The sequence below is a fragment of the Oryctolagus cuniculus genome, chromosome 4 (assembly GCF_964237555.1).
Source record: "Oryctolagus cuniculus chromosome 4, mOryCun1.1, whole genome shotgun sequence".
NCBI classification, from domain to species: Eukaryota; Metazoa; Chordata; class Mammalia; order Lagomorpha; family Leporidae; genus Oryctolagus; species Oryctolagus cuniculus.
Genome location: NC_091435.1, coordinates 83,727,717 through 83,748,873, shown reverse-complemented (window position 1 = coordinate 83,748,873; position 21,157 = coordinate 83,727,717). Strand labels below are relative to the sequence as shown.

The 21,157-nt window shown below is 41.1% G+C and overlaps 1 protein-coding gene across 35 annotated transcripts in view; it reads left to right on the top strand.

Moving 5' to 3' along the window:
- DLG1 (discs large MAGUK scaffold protein 1) overlaps nt 1–21,157 on the top strand; it is a 250,407-nt gene that overhangs the window by 13,493 nt on the left and 215,757 nt on the right. For all 35 annotated transcript variants that reach the window (XM_070072340.1, XM_070072334.1, XM_008266703.4 and 32 more), the window contains one exon: nt 7,907–8,073. In XM_070072340.1, coding sequence (XP_069928441.1) covers nt 7,907–8,073 — 167 coding nt within the window. The remainder of the gene's footprint in view (nt 1–7,906; nt 8,074–21,157) is intronic.

Below are 21,157 nucleotides of genomic sequence, written 5' to 3'. Positions count from 1 at the left end.
ATTGTTAACAGTCAGTCTCCAAGGTTATGAAAACATTCATCTTTATTAAAATTCCTTCAAGACTTTTTAAACATTTTAATTTTTAAGGCATTTGGAAATTATTTTGATATAAAGCATGCTGTTGTGTAATTTTTAAAATATGGATGCTTACATGATTCCTGTATACATTTCAAAAATTGTTAAAGACTTACTTTTCAGCAGTTTTTGGTTCACAAAACAATTAAATAGAAAATACATTTCCCTTGGGTGGGTGTTGTGGTGCAGAAGACTCATTGAATATTGGAATGCTGATTTGAATACTGGCTGTTCAGCTTCCTATTCCTATATGACGGCCAATGTGGAAAACTAGGATGGAATTCCTGGCTCTTGGCTTCAGCCTGCCCAGCTTCAATTGTAGGCATTTTGAAAGTGAACCAGTAGATGGAATTAAGCTCTCGCTTAATTGCTATTGCTTTCACTTTGTATTTCTCTCTCCCTCCGTCTCCTTCTGCCTTTTAAATAAATAAATTTTTTAAAAAGAAAGTTCCCATATTCTTATCTACCTTTTCCCTCTTGTTCTTGCATTAATGTGGTAAATTTGTGTAATGTGGTAAATTAATGTGGTAAATTTGTTACAGTTGATAAGCCAATATTAGTACATTGTTGTTTTTTGTTTGTTTGTTTTGACAGGCAAAGTAGACAGAGAAACAGAGAGAAAGGTCTTCCTTTTTTCCATTGGTTCAACCCCTCCCCTCCCCCCCCCGCAAATGGCTGCTACAGCCGGCGCGCTGTGCCAATCCAAAGCCAGGAGCCAGGTGCTTCCTCCTGGTCTCCCATGCGGGTGCAGGGCCCAAGCACTTGGGCCATCCTCCACTGCCTTCCCAGGCCACAGCAGAGAGCTGGACTGGAAGAGGAGCGACCGGAACTAGAACCTGGGGTACCTGCGCTGCAGGCGGAGGATTAGCCTAGTGAGCCGCAGCACTGGCCAGTACATTGTTATTAACTAATTGTTTAAAAAGATTTATTTATTTGAAAGACATGGTGACAGAACCAGAAGAGATGGCTCTTAGGCCATCGTTCACTGCTTTCCCATGAGCATTAGCAGGGAGCTGTATCACAACAGGAGTCGTTAGGACTCACCAGCACTCTGGTGTGGGTTACAGCATCACAAGTGGTGGCTTAAACTACACTGTACTACAATACTGGCCCTATTAACTAATTTTTTAAAAAAATACTTAAGAGGGGCCTGTGCTGTGGCATAGCAAATGAAGCTGCTGCCTGCAATGCCAGTTTCCTATATGGGCACCTGTTTGGCTGCCCCACTTCCTATCTAGCTCTCTACTAATGTGCCTGAGAAAGCAGCAGAAGGCCCGGCCCAAGTTCTTGGGCCGCTGCACCAATGTGGGAGACCCAGATGAAGCTCCTGGCCCAGCCCTGGCTATTGGGCCATTTGAGGAGTGAACCAGCAGGTGTAAGACCTCCCTTGTCTCTGCCTTTCCCTCTCCCTAACTCTTTCAAATAAAATAAATAAATCTTTTTAAAAAAATATTTGAGAGCTACAGGGGCAGAGAGAGAGATAGGTTAGTCATAGTTTACATGGAGATTCATTTGCACATTTGTTGTATTGACACATATATACACCATTGCAGATAGCATAGTTTCACTACCATAAAAATCCTTCAACTATTTGTCCTTTCCTTCCACACCACACACCCACAACCCATGGAAACCACTAAGCCATTGACCTTTTGAGAACAGAGTATGCCTATCCACCTATCTTTCTACTTTCTCCATAGTCTTGCCTTTTTCAGAGTGTCATATAATTAGAATCATTAAATATGTAGACTTTTCAGATGGGCATCTTTAGCTTAGCAATGTGCATTTAAGATTCCTCCATGGCTTTTCGTGGCTTGATTGCTCTCTTTTCCTTACTGAATAATACTCCCACTGTATGGATGGTCACTTATTAAAGAACATCTTTGTTGCCCCCAGATTTTATCAATTATGAATAAATCTGGTATAAACATTTGTGTGAACATTTTTATGTGGATTTAAGCTTTCAACACATTTGGGTTAAATACCAAGGAGTACAGTGCTAACTCATGGTAGGAGGATTTTTTTTTTTATTAATTTTTTTTTATTTTTGACAGGCAGAGTGGACAGTGAGAGAAACAGAGAGAAAGGTCTTCCTTTACCGTTGGTTCACCCTCCAGTGGCCGCTGCGGCCGGCACACTGCGCCGATCCGAAGCCAGGAGCCAGATGCTTCCTCCTGGTTTCCCATGCGGGTGCGGGGCCCAAGCACTTGGGCCATCCTGCACTGCACTCCCGGGCCACAGCAGAGAGCTGGACTGGAACAGGAGCAACCAGGACAGAATCTGGTGCCCCGACCGGGACTAGAACCTGGTGTGCTGGTGCCGCAGGCAGAGGATTAGCCTATTGAGCCGCAGCGCCGGCCGTATGTTGGGTTTTTAAGAAACTTCCAAAATGGTTTTCCAAAGTGACTATACCATTTTCATTCCCATCAAGAATGTGTCGCTCCATATTCTTGTCAGCACTTGATGTTGTTAGTGCTTTGGGTTTCAGTTGTTTTATTAGGTATATACTGATATCTTGTTTTAATTTGTACTTTCCTAGTGACATTTGATGTTGGTCATCTTTTCATATGCTTGTTTGTCATCTCTGTTTCTTCTGTGGTCAGATACATTTTTATCTTGTGCCCATTTTAAAAATTGGATTTTTTTTTTATTGTTGAGTCTTAGTTCTTCGTATACTTTGGCTACCAGTCCTTTGTCAGATATCTGTTTTGCAAATTTCTCTGTGTATGGTCTTCTTTGCATTCTCTTAGTTTTTCTTCTGCCATCAAATAAAATACTTTCTCATAGACTAGAAATGTTGCTTATGTTAAATAAGTACATATTCTTGGGTCCGTGTTTAGACTTTCTGCTCTGATCCTTAGTGTTGCCTTATTTATTGAGAATGTTTTATGGTTTATGAGTTTCTTTGTTTAGGTTTACGTAGGATGTCACTAAAAACTCATTTTCTTTGTCTATTTGAAAACATCCTTCCTTCCATTCCTTATTCCTCTTTAAAGATATTTATGAAATTCTGGACTTCCCATTAAGGTTTGGTGTTTGTAAACTTTGGATTTTACCAAGAAAATAGCAAAAGCAGTGAAAACTTTTTACTTGAAAATTTTACTTCTATTTAGAGACCTCTGAAATATGTTATCTTAGAGATCTTAGAGATTTCCAGATATTTTCTTCTTTAATAGATAGGAATGATTCTGCTTTGTTCATTGTACTACTCCTTGTCTTTAGGTTTAATTTTTGAGACTTTGGGGCCAGTGCTGTGGTGTAGTAGGTATAGCCGCTGCCTGTGGTGCTGGCATCCAATACAGGCGCCAATTGGAATCCTGGATGCTCCACTTCTGATCTAGCTCCCTGCTAATGCGCCTGGGAAAACAGCAGAGGATGGCCCAAGTGCTTGGACCCCTGTACCTTTCTCCCACCTCCTGCCTCCTGGCTTGGGATCAGCCTGGTGTGACAGTTGTGTTCACCTGGGGAATGAACCAGCAGATGGAGGGTCTCTCTCTCTCTCTCTGTCTCTCCCTCTCTCTCTAACTCTACCTTTCAAAATAAGTAAATAAATATTTTAAAAATTTTTGAGAGTTTTTAAATGTACATTTTGGAACTTTTTGTGACCTAATAATTTAGATCTTTGTTCAGGAACTGTACTTGTAGGGACCTAGTTTAGTCCAAAACAGGGAAAGTACTTGCAGACTATAAGTGGAAAATGAGGAATAGTCTGTGATAAGATTGACCCCAATAGTTTCAACAGAATTAATGTTACCAATTATATATATTCTAAAGTGACATTCTTCCCCTAATATTTGAACATTCCTACCTTTTCTTGTTTTCTTTCTTAGTGCATTATTATTTCTAATAGAAATAATTTTTTGAAATAATTTTTTGAAGGTACTAAGTAAACATGTAATGAGTCATTTAAATTATATATCTGGTGTGTATCTAGGTGAGCTCTCTGGTTCTTTAGCTTGGTATGGAATCATTGTCATCTCAGTCCTGTTGAATACTGTTGTGCCCTCCCATTTTCTTATAAAAAATGTTTATTTGAAAGACACACACACACACACGTACACACACAGATATTCCCTCTACTGGTTCACTCCCCAGATGCCTGCAAATAGCCATGGCTGCGCCAGGCCTGGAAATCAATCCAGTTCCCAAATCTGGGTGACAGGGACTCAAGTACTTGACCCTTCATCTGTGGACTCCCAGTATGCTCATTAGCAGGAAACTAGATTGGAATCTCAGTAGAAGTTGAACCAGACACTCCTATGTGGAGGTGCACTTCAACTAGGCTCTCTGATATTTGATGCAGGCATCCCTGGAGAAGCTTAACTTGCTATGCCACAACAGCCTCCCTCCCGTTTACTTTACGTATTCATAGTAAATTTAGAGTTGAACTCAAGGTGATGGATTCTCTCTGGGGACTGGTTCATGTCCCTTTGTGTCCCTACTGCTCCACTTCTGATCTAGCTCCCTGCTAATGACCTGTTAAAAGCAACAGCAGATGATGGTGTTTGGGCCCCTGCTGCCCACATGGGAGATCCAGATGAAGCTCCTGGCTTCTGGTCCAGCTCGGGCCATTGTGGCCATTTGGAGAATGAAATCAGTGCATGGAAGAGCTATCTCTCTCTGTTTCTTCCTCCCTCTCTGTAACTCTGACTTTCATAATAAATGAAATATTTTAAAATATTCAATTTAAATATAAATGAAATCCTTTTATATAGAATAGTCAGTTTGGTAGTTACAGATAAAACAGTGCTGGGAGATGTGACTTTTGAAGCATTAATTATTTTGCTAAAGTTCCATTTTCTTTCTCTTTTTTAAAAAGATTTATTTAAGCAGAGTTACAGAGAGAGGCAGAGAGAGAGAGGGAGAGAGAGAGGTCTTCCATCCACTGGTTCACTCCTCACATGGCTGCAATGACTGGAACTACCCCAATCTCAGGCCAGGAGCCAGGAGCTTCTTCCTGGTCTCCCACACAGGTGCAGGGACCCAAGAGTTGGGCCATGTTCTACTGTTTTCCCAGGCCATAGCAGAGAGCTGGACACGAAAAGGCGCCCATATGGGATGCTGGCATTGTAGGCGGTGGCTTTACCTGCTACGTCAAAGTGCCGGCCCCTCCATTTTTTTTTCATATAATACACACAGACATATATAAAATGAGAAGCTCTTATTATGACATTGGATAGTGAAATCCATAAAATGACTTACATAAACCAAAATTGATCATTGTCTATCAGAGATAGTTAATTTAATAATTTTTGAATAGAGTAATAGAAATTTAACCCAAATATGTTAAGCTTCTATAGTTTCCTAGACTATAGCCATTAAATTTTTATGAAAACCTACCTTTTCAGATTTTTAAATTGGAAACCTGTGGTGTCGTGTAATTTTTTCCTTAATTTTATCCATTTCCCAAAGGTATTTCATATTTCCACATTTTAATTCTTTTCTTTTGGTGAAGTTTTTTTTTAAAGGTTTATTTTATTTATTTGAAAGACAGAGTTACAGAGAGGGGTAGAGACAGAGAGAGAGGTTTTCCATCCGCTGGTTCACTCCCTAGATGGCCGCAATGGCCAGAGCTGTGCTGATCCAAAGTCAGGGGCCAGGAGCTTCTTCCAGGTCTCCCACTAGGGTGCAGGAGCCCAAGCACTTGGGCCGTCTTCCACTGCTATCCCAGGCCATAGCAGAGAGCTGGATCGGAAGTGGAGCAGCTGGGACTAGAATTGGCGCCTATATGGGATGCTGGCGCTTCAGGCCAGGGCTTTAACCTGCTGCGCCACAGTGCCGGCCTTCCACCTTTTAATTCTTTCATTTTTCTTCTAAAACTTACCCTGTTAGTATTCATTGGTTGGATAACTGTAAGTTTTCAAAGTAAACTTACTAATTTAATTCTTTCACAAAGTTTTTTGCTTTTTTTAAAGATTTATTTATTCTAAAATAAGAGTTACAGAGAAGATACAGAAAGAAAGAGGAGAGTGATCTTCTATCTGCTAGTTCACTTGTAAAATGGCCACAATGACCAGGGCTGGGCCAGGCCAAAGCAAGGAGCCAAGAGTTTCCTCCCAGTCTCCTACATGGGTGCCTGGGCCCAAGCATCTTCTGCTTTCCCAGGCACAGTAGCATGTAGTTGGATCGGAAGTAGAACAGCTGGGACGCAAACCAGCACCTATATGGGATATTGGTGCAGCTTAACTTGCTGAACCACAGTGCCAGCCTTCCTAGGTTGCTCTTTTGAAAAGAACTTGGATTATCAGACTTTGGTTTATAATAGATGTGCAAGAAGTACAAGAGATTGGTACATTGCTAGAATTTACAATATTGATGTCTTCAGTTTGACTTTTATTTGTATGGTGACTTCTGGTTTACTTTAGAATTTATAGAATTCAGTGTTAGACTTCCCAGTGTAGAAAGATCTAATGACAACATAGAAAGTATTGTTTTGAATCCTAGAATGTCATTTTGTAGAAATACTTACCTTGTCACAATGATAATTAATCCTTTTTTTGGTAGTTTTTTTTTTTTTTTAAGATTTATTTATTTGAAAGAGTTACACACACACATACACACACACAGAGAGAGAGATGTCTTACATCTGCTGGTTTACTCCCCAGTTGCCCTCTATGGCTGGAGCTGCGCCGATCAGGAGCCAGGAGCTTCCTCAGGGTCTCCCATGTGGGTGCAGGGGCCCAAGGACTTGGGCTATCTTCTGCTGCTTTCCCAGGCGCTTTAGCAGGGAGCTGGATCTAAAGCAAGCAGCCGGGACACAAACAGATGGTTAGATAATGTGATGCTGGCTTCATAGGTGGTAGCCTAAGCCACCATGCTACTACTATGCTGGCTCCTGTCTCTACTGTTTTAATGACATTTATAATTCAAATAGTATAACATTTTACTTACATTAATGCTTTCAAAACAGTGAGAAAGGAGAAGTAACAGTCTGTGTAAATGTTCTTTATAGCTCCTATGCAGGATTCTACACAGGATAATGACCATTTTTATTGTTATTTTAAATAACAATTCCCCTTCCCTTTAAAAAAAAAAAAGTCAACTCAAAATTATACCATAGAGATGAATAAAGAACTAAGTGGTAGTTCTCAACATATAACTCACTCAGAACTACTGAGCATCATGAATAACCAGTATAAAAATATCCAAGTTTATATAATGATAGCAAAGTAATTTTATTTTTCAAATCATCTTGAACTATTTCAATTAAATTTATGGTTTCTTTCAGCTTTGTCATGCCTTTACCATTTTTAAGTATTTAGATTAAAGGATATCTAAAAGCCCTTCTAGTTTTGATTATAACTTTTTTAAAATAATATTTTACTTCAGGTGGAGAGCAATTAAAACCACTTGAGGAGTTTAATTCTCAGCTTGGCTATTGATGGTAAAGATATAATATATCAATAATGACTCATATCTGCAGAAATCACAATGATGATATTAGCTACCATCTGTTAAGAACTTTGTATGTAGGTTTATAGGGTATTGCAGTTAATCCTTGCAGCAGTTCATAGCAGAGGCAAGTTACCAGAGAAGTAAGTTTAAACTTATACATGTAGCTACTTGGTGATGGAGTTGGGATTTGAACCTAGCACAGACTTTAAAGTGTGAAAGGCTTCAACTTTATACTGTGCTCTTAAGGTTCTGATATGATTGTGAAATAGTGAAGTGAGAAAGTGTTCATTGAAGTATATTATAAGATTTGATTTTACTAGAGTAAAAAATTTGCTTCTGAGTAAAAGGTTTGTTTTTGTGTTAGGCTGTTTCAGCATTGTGTAGTTTAATTAGTATAAATACTTTAAAATTTTTCTTTTCCTTTCGTCATCTCTAGATATTCAAGAATTTTATGAAGTGACCTTACTGGATAATCCAAAATGTATAGATCATTCAAAGCAGTCTGAACCAATTCAGCCTGTTAATACTTGGGAAATCTCCAGCCTTCCAAGCACTACTGTGACTTCAGAAACTCTGCCAAGCAGCCTTAGTCCTAGTGTAGAGGTAAGATAAATTTTTTCTGAAGCTGTTTTTCAATGATCAGTTTATTTGGGGTACTGCATTTTTTCATTTTATTAGAATGGACATTTTGGGGTAATATAATTTATAATAGAATAAAGAGAAAGCTCAGAATCTGTTGCTCCTGTCTTAAAATATGGTAGACAGTTTGAGGTCTGAAACACTTGTTTTAGACTGTTGAAAAATAAGTTGACCTCAGTGACCTTCCACATGTGTGATAATTAAAATGGAAATTGTACTTTGACAGTGTAGTTTTATCTATTATACTTTTTTAGAAATAGAATATCATTCTGTGATTCTAGGTCATTTAGTTACCCGTTTATCCTAATGATTCTCTATTGGCTTGAAGGGTTGCATTGAAACTCAGTAGAGGTCATATTGGTTTCTTTCCACGTTTCATAACAATCTTAGTAATGTTCTCTTTCTGAGGTGCTATACTGTTGCCAGAGTTGGCTATGGAGTTGTGGATCTATGAAGCATTTGTAATGAGGATTCTGCCTGAAAATCATTTGAGGGTGATTGTATGCATTTGATTCTAGTCCCTTCTAGTTAGTACTAGATAGTGTCTGGAAAATCAGCTTCTGTTTGGTGAATAATACATTGGAGAAAAGTGGTGAACACAACTAGATGGCACTTTGATAACGAAACAGTTTCTCAGTTTTTTCTTTTATATTAAGTAACAAAATTCTAAGATTTTGGAAGGGAAGCAATCAGAGCATATCTGAACCCTGGCCTTCATTTTAAAGATGAGGAGACTGAGCCAGATGAAAATTACTCGACCCAGTTTATTCTGCTAGTTTGGGCAGTCTATTTTTGGTGTCCAGATCTCTCAACACTCAGTTCTTTCAACAATCCTGATATGACCTTATATGTTTGTCTTCGATGAAATCTTTAGGGTAATAGTGTAAATGTATCATTTTATTTAATCTTTTATTTTTTCCCATCACTTTTTTTCTTGGATCATTTTGCAATCCCATCTCCTTCTTTAGTTAATATATCACTTTCTGTCTTTTTCAGTAGTTTGCATATGTGGTTCATTTCAAATCAATTTTTAAAATGTCTAAATCAGTTACTGCTGTGGTTTGAATGTGTTCCCGCCAAAATTCAAGTGTTACCAGTGTCATAGTGTTAAGGGGTGACTAGACCCTGAGGACTCCTCACTCATAAAATAAATTAGGTCCTTGTAAAGAGGCTTCACTCTGTTTAGCTTTTTTTAACTTGCCCTTCTGCCTTCCACCAGCCAAGAAGGTCCTCACTAGACAGGATTCCTAGATCTTGGACTTTTCATCTTCCAGAATTATGAATAAATTTTTGTTCTTTGTAAATCAGCCAGTCTCAGGTATCCTGTTATAACAGTACAAAATGGACTAAGAGAGTTATGCAGTTTCTGTTTCACATTTATTGTCTTAGTCTTGGGTTTAAAAATTTACTTATGAAAAAAGTATGTTAAACATTAAGAGAATTGACTTTTAAAATTCACTTATTTACTGTTTTGTTCTGTTTGATTTATGATAATCATCTGTAATTATAAAGCATACGGTTTTATAGTTGATTTGCCTATTTTATAGATGTTTAGATTCTGGCTGGCTCGATGCAACCAGTAAAAGTAGTATTCATTAAGGTGGAGTACCAGTATAGTTTTATAATTTATTTCTTCATAGATTTCACTCATAAATATCAACAGTGCATTGGGTTCCATTAGAAATGGTGTTGGAGGGATGGGCATTTGGTATAGTAGTTAAGACACTCCTTGGGATCCCCACATCCTGTATCGAAGTGCTTGGATCTAGTCTTGCCTTCTTTGCCTCCAGTCCAGTGTGGGTAGCAGAGGATGGCTTACATACTGGATCCCTGCTACCCATGTGGGAGACTTTTGTTGATTTACAGGCTCCTGGCTGTTGTGGGTATCCTGGAAGTGTACTTGAGGATGGAAATTAGCTCTCTGCCTTTCATATAAATTAAAATAAACAAATAAAAACAGTATTCAAAACATTTCAACTTTATTTTTTAAAAGATATATTTTTTATTTGAAAGGCAGAGTTACAGAGAAGGAGAGGCCGAGATATCTTCCATCTGCTAGTTCACTCCCCAAATGCCCACAAAGGCCAGGGATGGATCAGGCCGAAACCAGGAGCTTTTTCTGGGTCTCCCATGTGGATGGCAGGGTCCCAGGTACTTGGGCCATCTTCTGCTTCTCCAGGCACATTAGCAGGGAACTGGATCAGAAGTAGAACAGCCAGGACTTAAACCTGTGCCCATATGGGATGTCAGAGTTGGCGATCAGCGGCTTAACCTGCTATGCCACAACACTGGCTCTGCATTTCAGCTTCTGTAAACTTCTGATGCACTCAAACCTGTAGTACTGTGTTCAGCCCATTTTCTGCATATCCTGAAAGATGTGTTATGGACATAGACACCTTAAGTGACTAGAAGAATAAGAACATTCGGGCTGTATAAATGTCAGATCTTATTAGTTTGGAAAATGAGAAGGGAATATGGTTGTAAGATGTCGTTTAGTGCTTGGTACATGGAAAATGCTCTGGTAATGTTTGAAACCTGTTGCCATTCATGGATGCGCTCTCTCCTTTTTTTTTTTTTTTTTTTTTTTTTTTTTTTTTTTTTTTTGACAGGCAGAGTGGACAGTGAGAGAGAGAGACAGAGAGAAAGGTCTTCCTTTTGCCGTTGGTTCACCTTCCAATGGCCACCGTGGCCGGTGCACCGCGCTATTTCGATGGCAGGAGCCAGGTACTTATCCTGGTCTCCCATGGGGTGCAGGGCCCAAGCACTTGGGCCATCCTCCACTGCACTCCTGGGCCACAGCAGAGAGCTGGCCTGGAAGAGGGGCAACTGGGACAGAATCCGGCGCACCTACCGGGACTAGAACCCGGTGTGCCGGTGCCGCAAGGCGGAGGATTAGCCTGGTGAGCCGCGGCGCCGGCCTCTCTCTCTTTTTTTTAAACATTTATTTTGTTATCATTTACTTGAAAGGCAGGAGTGATGGGAGTGGGGTACGGGGAGAGGGACAGAGAGAGAAAATCTGTTATCTACTGGTTCCCTCCCCAAATGCCTGCAGCATCCAGGGCTAGGCCAGACTGAAGCCAGAAGCTCAGAACGCCATCCAGGTTCACCATGTGAGAGGTGGGACACAAGCATTGGAACCACCATCAGTCGCATCAACATGCATTAGCAGGAAGCTAGATTGGAACCAGGGGAGCCAGGACTTGAACTGACATTCTTTGTATGGGTGGCTTAACCTGCTGTGCCACAGTATCTACTCCATGGATACACTCTTCAGTAGAACATTGGACTGTGTGAACTCCTAAATTTTAATTTTTTATTTTATTTAAAAGGCTGAAACAGACAGATCTTCCATCTTTTGGTTCACTCCCCAAATGCCTGCAATAGCTGGGGATGGACAAGCCTGAAGCCAAGAGCCTAGAACTCAGTCCAGGTCTCCCTAATGGGTGGCAGGGGTCCAAATACTTGAGTCTCCTGGTGTTGCCTCCTTGTGTGCACATTACTGGGAAGTTGGATTGCAAGTGAAGGAGCTGGGACTCAGATCCAAGCACTGAATATGGGATTCAGGTGTTCTGGTAGCATTTTAACCACTGCATAGAACACCTTTCCCCTGTAGATTTTTTTTTAAAGATTTATTTATTTATTTGAAAGAGTTACAGAGAGGCAGAAGCAGAGAGGCAAAGGCAGAGTGGGGGGAGGTCTTCCATTTGCTGGGTCACTCCCCAAATGGCCGCAATGGCTAGAGCTGGGCCAATCCAAAGCCAGGAACTAGGAGCTTCTTCTGGGTCTCCTGTGTGGGTGCAGTGGCCAAAAGGACTTGGGCCATCTTCTACTGCTTTCCCAGGCCAGAGCTGAGAGCTGGATTGGAAGTGGAGCAGCTGAGACTTGAACTGGTGCCCATATGGGATGCTGGCACTGTAGGCTGCAGATTTTTTATCTGATACACCACAGTGCTGGCCCCTCCCCTGTAGATTTTTAAAAAGGGGGGAACATCTCTCTGAAACTTAAGTGAACTAAAATTGTTTAATAGGAACTGCTTTTGGAGAGATGTCAGAGTATTCCGAGAGACATTAATCTGAAAATGTAAATAATTTTGAAATGTACTGATGTATAACAGTTGAGGTGACTTAAAAAATCCTTGAAATGTTTGGAAATGTAATTCTTATTTTTTGAGGGTGCTATGAGCGAAGACAATATTCCTGTTACCAATCTATTGATACTTCATTTGGGTGAAAACTTGGCTAAGTTAATATTGACTTACTCTCTTGATTCTCATCTGCTACTTATGATTCAGAGGTATAACGTTTAGGAATGAAAAGGGAATTAGATCAGAGTGTCTGCTAACTCAATTTAATACAAAATATGCAAAATAGCTTTTATTTGACTAAATATAACTTCAAAGATAATCTGAAAATCACAGAACTATTTTGTCTTATGCATTAAGTTATTATTACATGTACATAGTAATTCTTAGATAAAAATGTGAAATAATCTCTTGTTCCAACAAATTTGCATATAATGAGGTATTGCTGCTTCTGTTTCATACTTGTTTTTGTTAGGACTATCATAAAGAGTATTATATTTGCAAAAAGTATTTGAGATTGCTTAATTTCTACAGAAGCTTTTCTTTCATTTTCCTAAAATGCAAGTATTTATTTGTCTTTTTTTATGTAATAAATTTTTTTTTTTGACAGAGTGGACAGTGAGAGAGAGAGAGAGAAAGGTCTTCCTTTGCCATTGGTTCACTCTCCAATGGCTGCCGTGGCTGGTGCGCTGTAGCCGGCGCACTGCGCTGATCCGATGGCAGGAGCCAGGTACTTATCCTGGTCTCCCATGTGGTGCAGGGCCCAAGGACTTGGGCCATCCTCCACTGCACTCCCGGGCCACAGCAGAGAACTGGCCTGGAAGAGGGGCAACCGGGACAGAATCTGGCGCCCTGACCGGGACTAGAACTTGGTGTGCCGGCGCCGCTAGGCGGAGGATTAGCCTAGTGAGCCGCGACGCCAGCCTTTATGTAATAATTAATAACTGATCTAACTGACCAGATTCTCATTTGTCACTTGGCTTTATGATTGTATAACTGTTTTTTTCTATTTTTGTGATGTAATAAAAGTAAAGTTTATATTATTTATTTATTTGAGGTTCAGAGATAGATAACTCCCATTCCCTGGTTCATTCCCTAAATGCTTGCAACAACCAGGGCTGGGCTGGGGCTAGAGCTAGGAGCAGGGAACGCAAGGTCTCCCATGTGAATGGTAAGAACCAAATTACTTGAGCCTTCGCTGTTGTCTTCTAGGTCTGCATTGATGGGAATCTGGAATCAAACCTAGGCACTCCAGCTTGGGACGTTGATGAATTAATTAATAGGCTAACTGCTTACTTCCTACCATTTTTTTTTTTTTTTAAGATTTATTTATTTGAAAGGAAGGGTCAGAGGGGGGAGGGAGAGAGAGGGAGAGGGAGAGAGAAGGAGAGAGAGGTCTTCCATCTGATGTTTCACTTCCCAAATGGCTGCAATCGCCAGAGCTGGGCGGATCTGGAGCCAGGAGCTTCTTTGGGCCTCCCATATTGGTGCCAGGGGCCCAAGTACTTGGGCCATCTTCCGCTGCTTTCCCAGGCGCATTAGCAGGGAGCTGGATTGGAAGTGGAGCAGTCAGGACTTGAACTGGGACCCATAGGGGTTGCTAGCACTGCAGGCATTTTTACCCTTACCCACTACACCACAGTGCCAGCCCCCCATCATTTATTTATTTGTTTTTAACAATTTATTTATATATTTATTTGAAAGTCAGAGTTACAGAGAGAAGGAGAGCCAGAGAAAGAGATACTCCATCTACAGATTGTCTCTCTACATGGCTGCAACAGCCAAGGCTGGGCCAGGCTGAAGCCAGGAGCCAGGAGCTTCTTCCAGGTCTCCCACGTAGGTGCAGGGACCCAAGCACTTGGGCCATTTTCCACTGCTTTCTCTGACCATTAGCAGGTAGCTGGATCATAAGTGGAGCAGCCAGGACTCAAATTGATGCCCATATGGGATGCCAGTGTCACAGATGTTGGCTTTACCTGGCTCAGCCACAGTGCCTGGCCCTCTACCATTTATTTTTAAAGTGACATGGTTAGTATCTCATTTTCTTATAGAACTTTTTCTTTTATATGCCCAGTGAGATGTTTGGAATAATGTTTGCTTAATGTTGATGTTTGTTTTAGGATAATGGGCTTTTTTTTTTTTAACTTTGAAATAGCATGTATATTCTTTTTATAAAAACAGTTCTATAAGAAGAGTAAGTTACTTTTAGCGATAATAAAGAGTATATGAATTTGAAAGAAAAGGAAAGAATGGGAGAAATTGCCTCATTTAATGGGACATTACAAAAGAAAAACATGTGCTATCCTATTCCTGATAGCATAGTACCTCTCAAGTGGAATGAAGTCTCAAAGTTTCAGGTGAAAGTTTATAAATAAATTTAATGGCCGGCACCGCGGCACTGGCACCCCGGGTTCTAGTCCCTGTTGGGGCACCAGATTCTGTCCTGGTTGCTCTTCTTCCAGTCCAGCTCTCTGCTGTGACCTGGGAAGGCAGTGGAGGATGGCCCAAGTGCTTGGGCCCTGCACCCGCATGGGAGACCAGGAGAAGCACTTGGCTTCTGGCTTCGGATCGGTGCAGCGCACTGGCAGCAATGCACGGGTCGTAGCGGCCATTTGGGGGGTGAACCAATGGCAAAGGAAGACCTTTCTGTCTCTCTCTCTCACTGTCCACTCTGCCTGTCCAAAAAAAATTTTAAAAAAGCAGAAAAGGGGCTCTGAAATGCTAGATTTGGGAATTACTTTGGAGTTTTTAATAGGTTATTCATGGTAGGCTTCAAGGAAAAGGTGATATTTCTGCAGAGTTGGAAGTTGCTGTGGTTTTCTGGGAGAGTAGCCAATCAAGAACTCTGAGGCAGGGGCTAGCATTGGATTCGGTGGGTTAGTGGCTGCTTTGGATGCCTGCATCCCATATTGAAAAGCCTGGTTCAAGTCTGGCTCCTTTGCTTCTGACCCAGCATCCTGTTGGTATGTATCCTGGAAAGCAACAAATGATGGCCCAGCCCTGGCTGTTGCATGCATTTGGAGTGTGAACTTGTAGAGAGAAAATCTCTCACTGGTATCTCTGTCTGTATCTCTCTGCCTTTCAAATAAAATTAAAATAGAAGACTGTAAGGCAGAAGTGAAAAAACGAGAACAGCAAGATGGCCAAAATGGCTACAACACAGTAAAGGAAAGAACAGTGGGTGATGAGGTCAGTGGGTAAGGCAGGGGCAGATCGGATGAAGCCATTGCAATAATTTGGAGCAGAGGAGTGACATTATTTAACTTAACCCTTAACAAAATCAATCTGGCTGTTGTGTGGAAAATAGGCTGTAGGGAGAAAAGGGTAGAAGCAGGAAACCAATTAGGAGACTGTTTCAGCAGTCCAGTTAAGATGGATGTTGGCTTGAACCGAAACTGTGATAATTGAGATGGTATGAGGCTAAATTGTGGCTTATTTTGAATGCAGATCATGAGGATTTAAGTACTGATTGGAAATTGTTTATAAGAATAAGATAGAGGCCGGCGCCACGGCTCACTAGGCTAATCCTCCGCCTAGCGGCGCCGGCACACCGGGTTCTAGTCCCGGTTGGGGCGCTGGATTCTGTCCCGGTTGCCCCTCTTCCAGGCCAGCTCTCTGCTGTGGCCCGGGAGTGCAGTGGAGGATGGCCCAGGTGCTTGGGCCCTGCACCCCATGGGAGACCAGGAAAAGCACCTGGCTCCTGGCTCCTGCCATTGGATCAGCGCGGTGCGCCGGCCACAGCGCGCTGGCCGCGGCGGCCATTGGAGAGTGAACCAACGGCAAAGGAAGACCTTTCTCTCTCTCTCTCTCACTGTCCACTCTGCCTGTCAAAAAAAAAATAAAAATAAAAATTAAAAAAAAATTAAAAAGAAAGAGTCAAAGTTCAGTACAAGAGAATCAAGGCCACTTCTATTTAAAGCCTTCATTTCCCTTTCAGTTTAAGTCAGAATGTCTGTTTAGCACTTCATCCTTGTGTTTGATAATATTCATCACTGTTGTAATTAAATGCTCCGATGTATATTTTGTGTGTACTTTGGCCTTTACTCAGCTCTAAGTTCCCTGTAGTTAAGAGCTGTCTTATATACTGAAATAAATGTAGTATTTGCAATAGTTGGGCTTTTTTGGAATGAAGTAAGAACTGTTATTCTTTCTGTATTTAATTAGTAGTCTAAAGGTGACTAATTTTTTCCTTACCTTTTATTATAAAAAATGTCAAGGATACAGTAAAATTGAAAAGGTAGTAGAAGAAACATCTGGGCCATCGCCGCAGCTCAATAGCTAATTCTCTGTCTGCGGCACTGGCACACCGGGTTCTAGTCCTGGTTGGGGCGCTGGATTCGGTCCCGGTTGCCCCTCTTCCAGGCCGGCTCTCTGCTGTGGCCCGGGAGTGCAGTGGAGGATGGCCCAGGTGCTTGGGCCCTGCACCCCATGGGAGACCAGGAGGAAGCACCTGGCTCCTGGCTTCAGATCATCGCGGTACACCAGCCGCGGCGGCCATTGGAGGGTGAACCAACGGTAAAGGAAGACCTCTCTCTCTGTCTCTGTCTCTCACTGTCCACTGTGCCTGTTAAAAAACAAAACAAAACAAAACAAAAAAATCTGTATAAATTCAACAGTTGCTAGCGTATTGTCATAGTAGTTTTCCCTGTCCATGTGTGTTTTTGGAATTACTGAAAATCAATCACAGATATTGGACACAAACTATAAAAACTGAGCACACATCTCCTAACAGAATAATCAGATGTTCTATCTTTCAAACCATTACCATACCTAAAATATTAACCATAATTGGGGCCAGTGTTCTGGCATAAATGGCTAACCTGCCACCTACAGCACTGGCATCTCAGAGCACTGATTCAAGTCTGTTGTTTCACTTCTTACCCAGCTGCCTGTTAATGCTCCTGGGAAAGCAGCAGAAGACGGCCTGAGTACTTGGGACCCTATACCCACCTGGGAGACCTGGATGTGGTGCTGGGCTCTGTCTTTGGCCTGGACCCACTATTGGGGCCAGTTGGAGAATGAACCACTCTGCCTTTCAAATAAAATAAATTTAAAAAAATATTAGCCATAATTGCTTAATCTTCTACTCAACGCATTTTCAAAATTGTCCTAAATCTATCTTGTAGAACTTTTTAAAGAAATCAGAATCCAGTTAAGATTCATGTATTGCATTTGATTTTTGGTTCCTTTTTTTAAATATGGGTTTTCCTGAAAGCAGAGCCTGAGGCAGAGGCTTATGACCTGTTAGTACTTAAAGAGTTCATTCCTAGAGAGCAGAAGTGAGGGAAAGAAGAATATACTTGGAAAATGGAAAAACAATACAAGGATCCTTCCTGCTGCTAAGTGTGACTGCTGAAGTTTTGGTATTACATCACTGAGAAGTCATCACATGCATATTCCATCTTTAGGACTCTTTTGTCCAAGAAAAGAAGGGAAAGAATTTATCTACTAGCTGTCCACATTCAACTGAGGGATCCCTCTGTGTCCTTTAATATGTCCTCACTGGTCTTTGGGCATGTCCTTGCTTTCTGGAAGTTTTCCCAAGTTTATTTTGAATTTTCACTGCCTAAGAACTAGAATTAGCCAGTGTGTTTTTCTGTTTCGTGGGGTTGTTTTTTCTTTGATGTTACCTTTGAAAGGTAAGAAAGTAGGCAGGTGAAGTTTTCCAACTCTGCCTTTTGCCTCAGAACTGGTAAAATAAAATTTGAGAAATATTGCTGGTCTAAGCATGTTATATTAATATTTTAAATCCAATACAATGTGTTTTTTCTAAAAAAAAGTATGTTCCATAGTAATGGATTATAATGTCATTATTTTCAAGCTGCACAGTTTGAAAAGATACTACATATGTTTTAATAATTTGGGATGTCATGGGAGCATGCATTCATTCTAATAGCCTCCTCACATAAAATGCACATTTTTCAATATTACACATTTTCACAAATTTTTAAAAGACCTATTGCATACATGGATTTCAAAAAAAATTTTTTATAGCAAATAAACATATAATTCCATTTTCCATAAACTTTCTGAAGTACCCTTGTACTTGAGGTAGGCTAGATTTTAGTTTTTAATTTTTGGAGCTTATATTTACTCTAGAAATTTATTAAGCTATAATTCAGGAATTTGTGACTGCCCAAGCTTACAGTATTAACACGTACAAAAACTAAGATTAAAACTCAGAACTTGAGGCTTCCAGACAGATATTTCTGTCTTTTTTGTTTAATAGCTTTCTTGATAATTGGACTTATTACATGGACAAATGAAAATGTTGCAATAAAATTAATAAAATAGAGCAAGAACTAATTTTAATAGAAATGGAAACAAAACAGACAAGTTTGTCTTTTGGGGAAAAAAAATCTGGGGCTGGTGCTGTGGCGCCCATATGGAATGCTGGCACTGCAGGCAGCAGCTGTACCCACTAAACCCCAGCGCCGTCCCCTCCTTTATACATTCTTGAACTTTGTTTCGGAATGAAGTAAAAGTCTTGGAAAGAGTTTGATCTTTTTACTGCTTTTAAGCTTTTTTAGTGGAACTGAGCAACATTTAGTGCAGGACTAAGTTTGTATTACTGTGTGGCAATGCCTTTCTTAGTACTCTACCTCATGCTGTGTGTATTATGAATTTTTCCATAGTTCTTGTTCTGGGTGAGCCCGGGGGATGCTCTTTTCTAGGGTTCTTTACCCAGCTTTAGTTTTCTTGCATGGGTGAACTAATGAAAACTAGTCTTGAAGGCTCAAAAGGACCTCTACAGGTGTGTGCACTTCTCCTTTCTGGTACTCTTATCTGTGAATTTTAGACATCTTGACTTTCCTGAATTCTCAGCTGTCTCCTCAACTTAAGACTACTGGGCTTAGCAGCATCTCAAAACCACTTACATTGTGTGAAACTGGCATTTGAAGTCCAACAGTTTGGATGATTCAGAAGTGGTCATGGGGAAAGGCGTTTGGCCTAGCAGTTAAGACATTGGTTGAGATCCCAGCATTCCATGTTGGGGTGACTGAGTTTGATTCTCCAGTCCCAACTCCCAATTCTAGCTTCCTGCCACTGTAGACCCTGGGAGGCAGCTGGTGATTGGGGGGCGGGGCGGGTGTCCCTGCTACTCACCCAATTGGATATGCTAGTTCTGTTGCTCCTCCCTTGGGCTGGGCCCAGTCCCAGCTGTTAAGGGTGTTTGAGGAGTAAACCAGAGGATGGAAAATAGCTCCCTCCCCTCTCCTCCTTTCTCCTCTCTCCTCCCCATAGCCCTTTCCATTTCCTTCTCCCTCCCTCTCCTTACTCTCTCTCCTTACTCTCTCTCCCATTCTCCCTCTCCCCTTTTCTTCCTCTCCCTCTTTCTCTCCTCTTCTCGCTCCCTCTCCTCCCTTCTCTCTACTTCTTCCCTTCCTTCCTGTCATCCCCTCCCTCCCCCACTCTTTATCTCCCTCTTCCACCCCATTTTCTTCTTACTTCTTCCTTTTCTTTTCTCCTCTTTCCCTCCCCTTCCCTCCTCTCCTCTCCCCTTCTCTCCCTTTACCCTCTCTCTCCTCCTTCCTTCCCTCACTCTCTCCCTCCTCATCTCTCCTTTCCCTCTCTCTTGCTCTTTTCACTTTCTCTCTCCTTCTCTCCCCTCTCCTACTCTCTCTCTCCTCTCCCCCTCTCTCCAGTTCTCCTTCCCCTCTTCCTCTCCTCCCCTTCCCCCTCTACTCATTCACTCAGCAAATATTTATTGAGCCCCTGTAACTTGGTGGGCATCCTGCCACCCCCAGGGATTCTGGGGGTAAAGTAGTAGGTACACAAGACTGGAGTCCTGCCGTGTTGGAGCTTAGAATATAATAAATTTGAAATTAAAAAATAGGAATAAGTGGAAGGGCTCTTAAGAGGTCATTGAGTCTTTTATTTTATAAAATGAGACCTTGAGACACCCTAAAAAGAGAATGACTACTTAAAGTTAGCATTGCCTGTTTTTTTTTTTTTTCACTTATTTGATATACACATTTGTATATATTTAAGTTTTTTTTTTTTTTTTATCTTTTATTTAATGAATATAAATTTCCAAAGTACGTCTCATGGGTTACAATGGCTTTCCCCCCCATACCGTCCCTCCCACCCACCACCCTCCCCTTTCCCACTCCCTCTCCCCTTCCATTCACATCAAGATTCATTTTCGATTATCTTAGTATACAGAAGATCAGCTTATTATACCTTAAGTAAGGATTTCAACAGTTTGTTCCCACACAGAAACATAAAGTGAAAAATAATAGATGATTTTTTTTTAAATGATGATGAAATCAGATCAGACCTATTGTCATGTTTAATCCCAGTGAGAGTCAAGTTGGGAATTGATAGTTTCTTTTTTTTTTTTTTTTTTTTTTAACAGAAGATCAGTTTAGTGTACATTAAGTAAAGATTTCAACAGTTTGCACCCCCATAGAAACACAAAGTGAAATATACTGTTTGAGTACTCGTTATAGCATTAAGCCTCAGTGTACAGCACATTAAGGACAGAGATCCTACATGAGGAGTAAGTGCACAGTGACTCCTGTTGTTGACTTTACAAATTGACACTCCTGTTTATGGCATCAGTAATCTCCCTATGCACCTGTCATGAGTTTCCAAGGCTATGGAAGCCCCTTGAGTTCTCCGACTCTTATCTTGTTTAGACAAGGTCATAGTCAAAGTGGAGGTTCTCTCCTCCCTTCAGAGAAAGGCACCTCCCTCTTTGAAGACCTGTTCTTCCCACTGGGATCTCACTCACAGAGATCTTTTTGCCAGAGTGACTTGGCTTTCCATGCCTGAAATACTCTCATGGGCTTTTCAGCCAGATCCGAGTGCCTTTAGGGCTGATTCTGAGGCCAGAGTGCTATTTAGGACATCCGCCATTCTATGAGTCTGCTGAGTATCTCACTTCCCATGTTGGATCACTCTCCCCTTTATTTATTCTATCGGTTAGTGTTAGCAGATACTAGACTTGTTTATGTGCTCCCT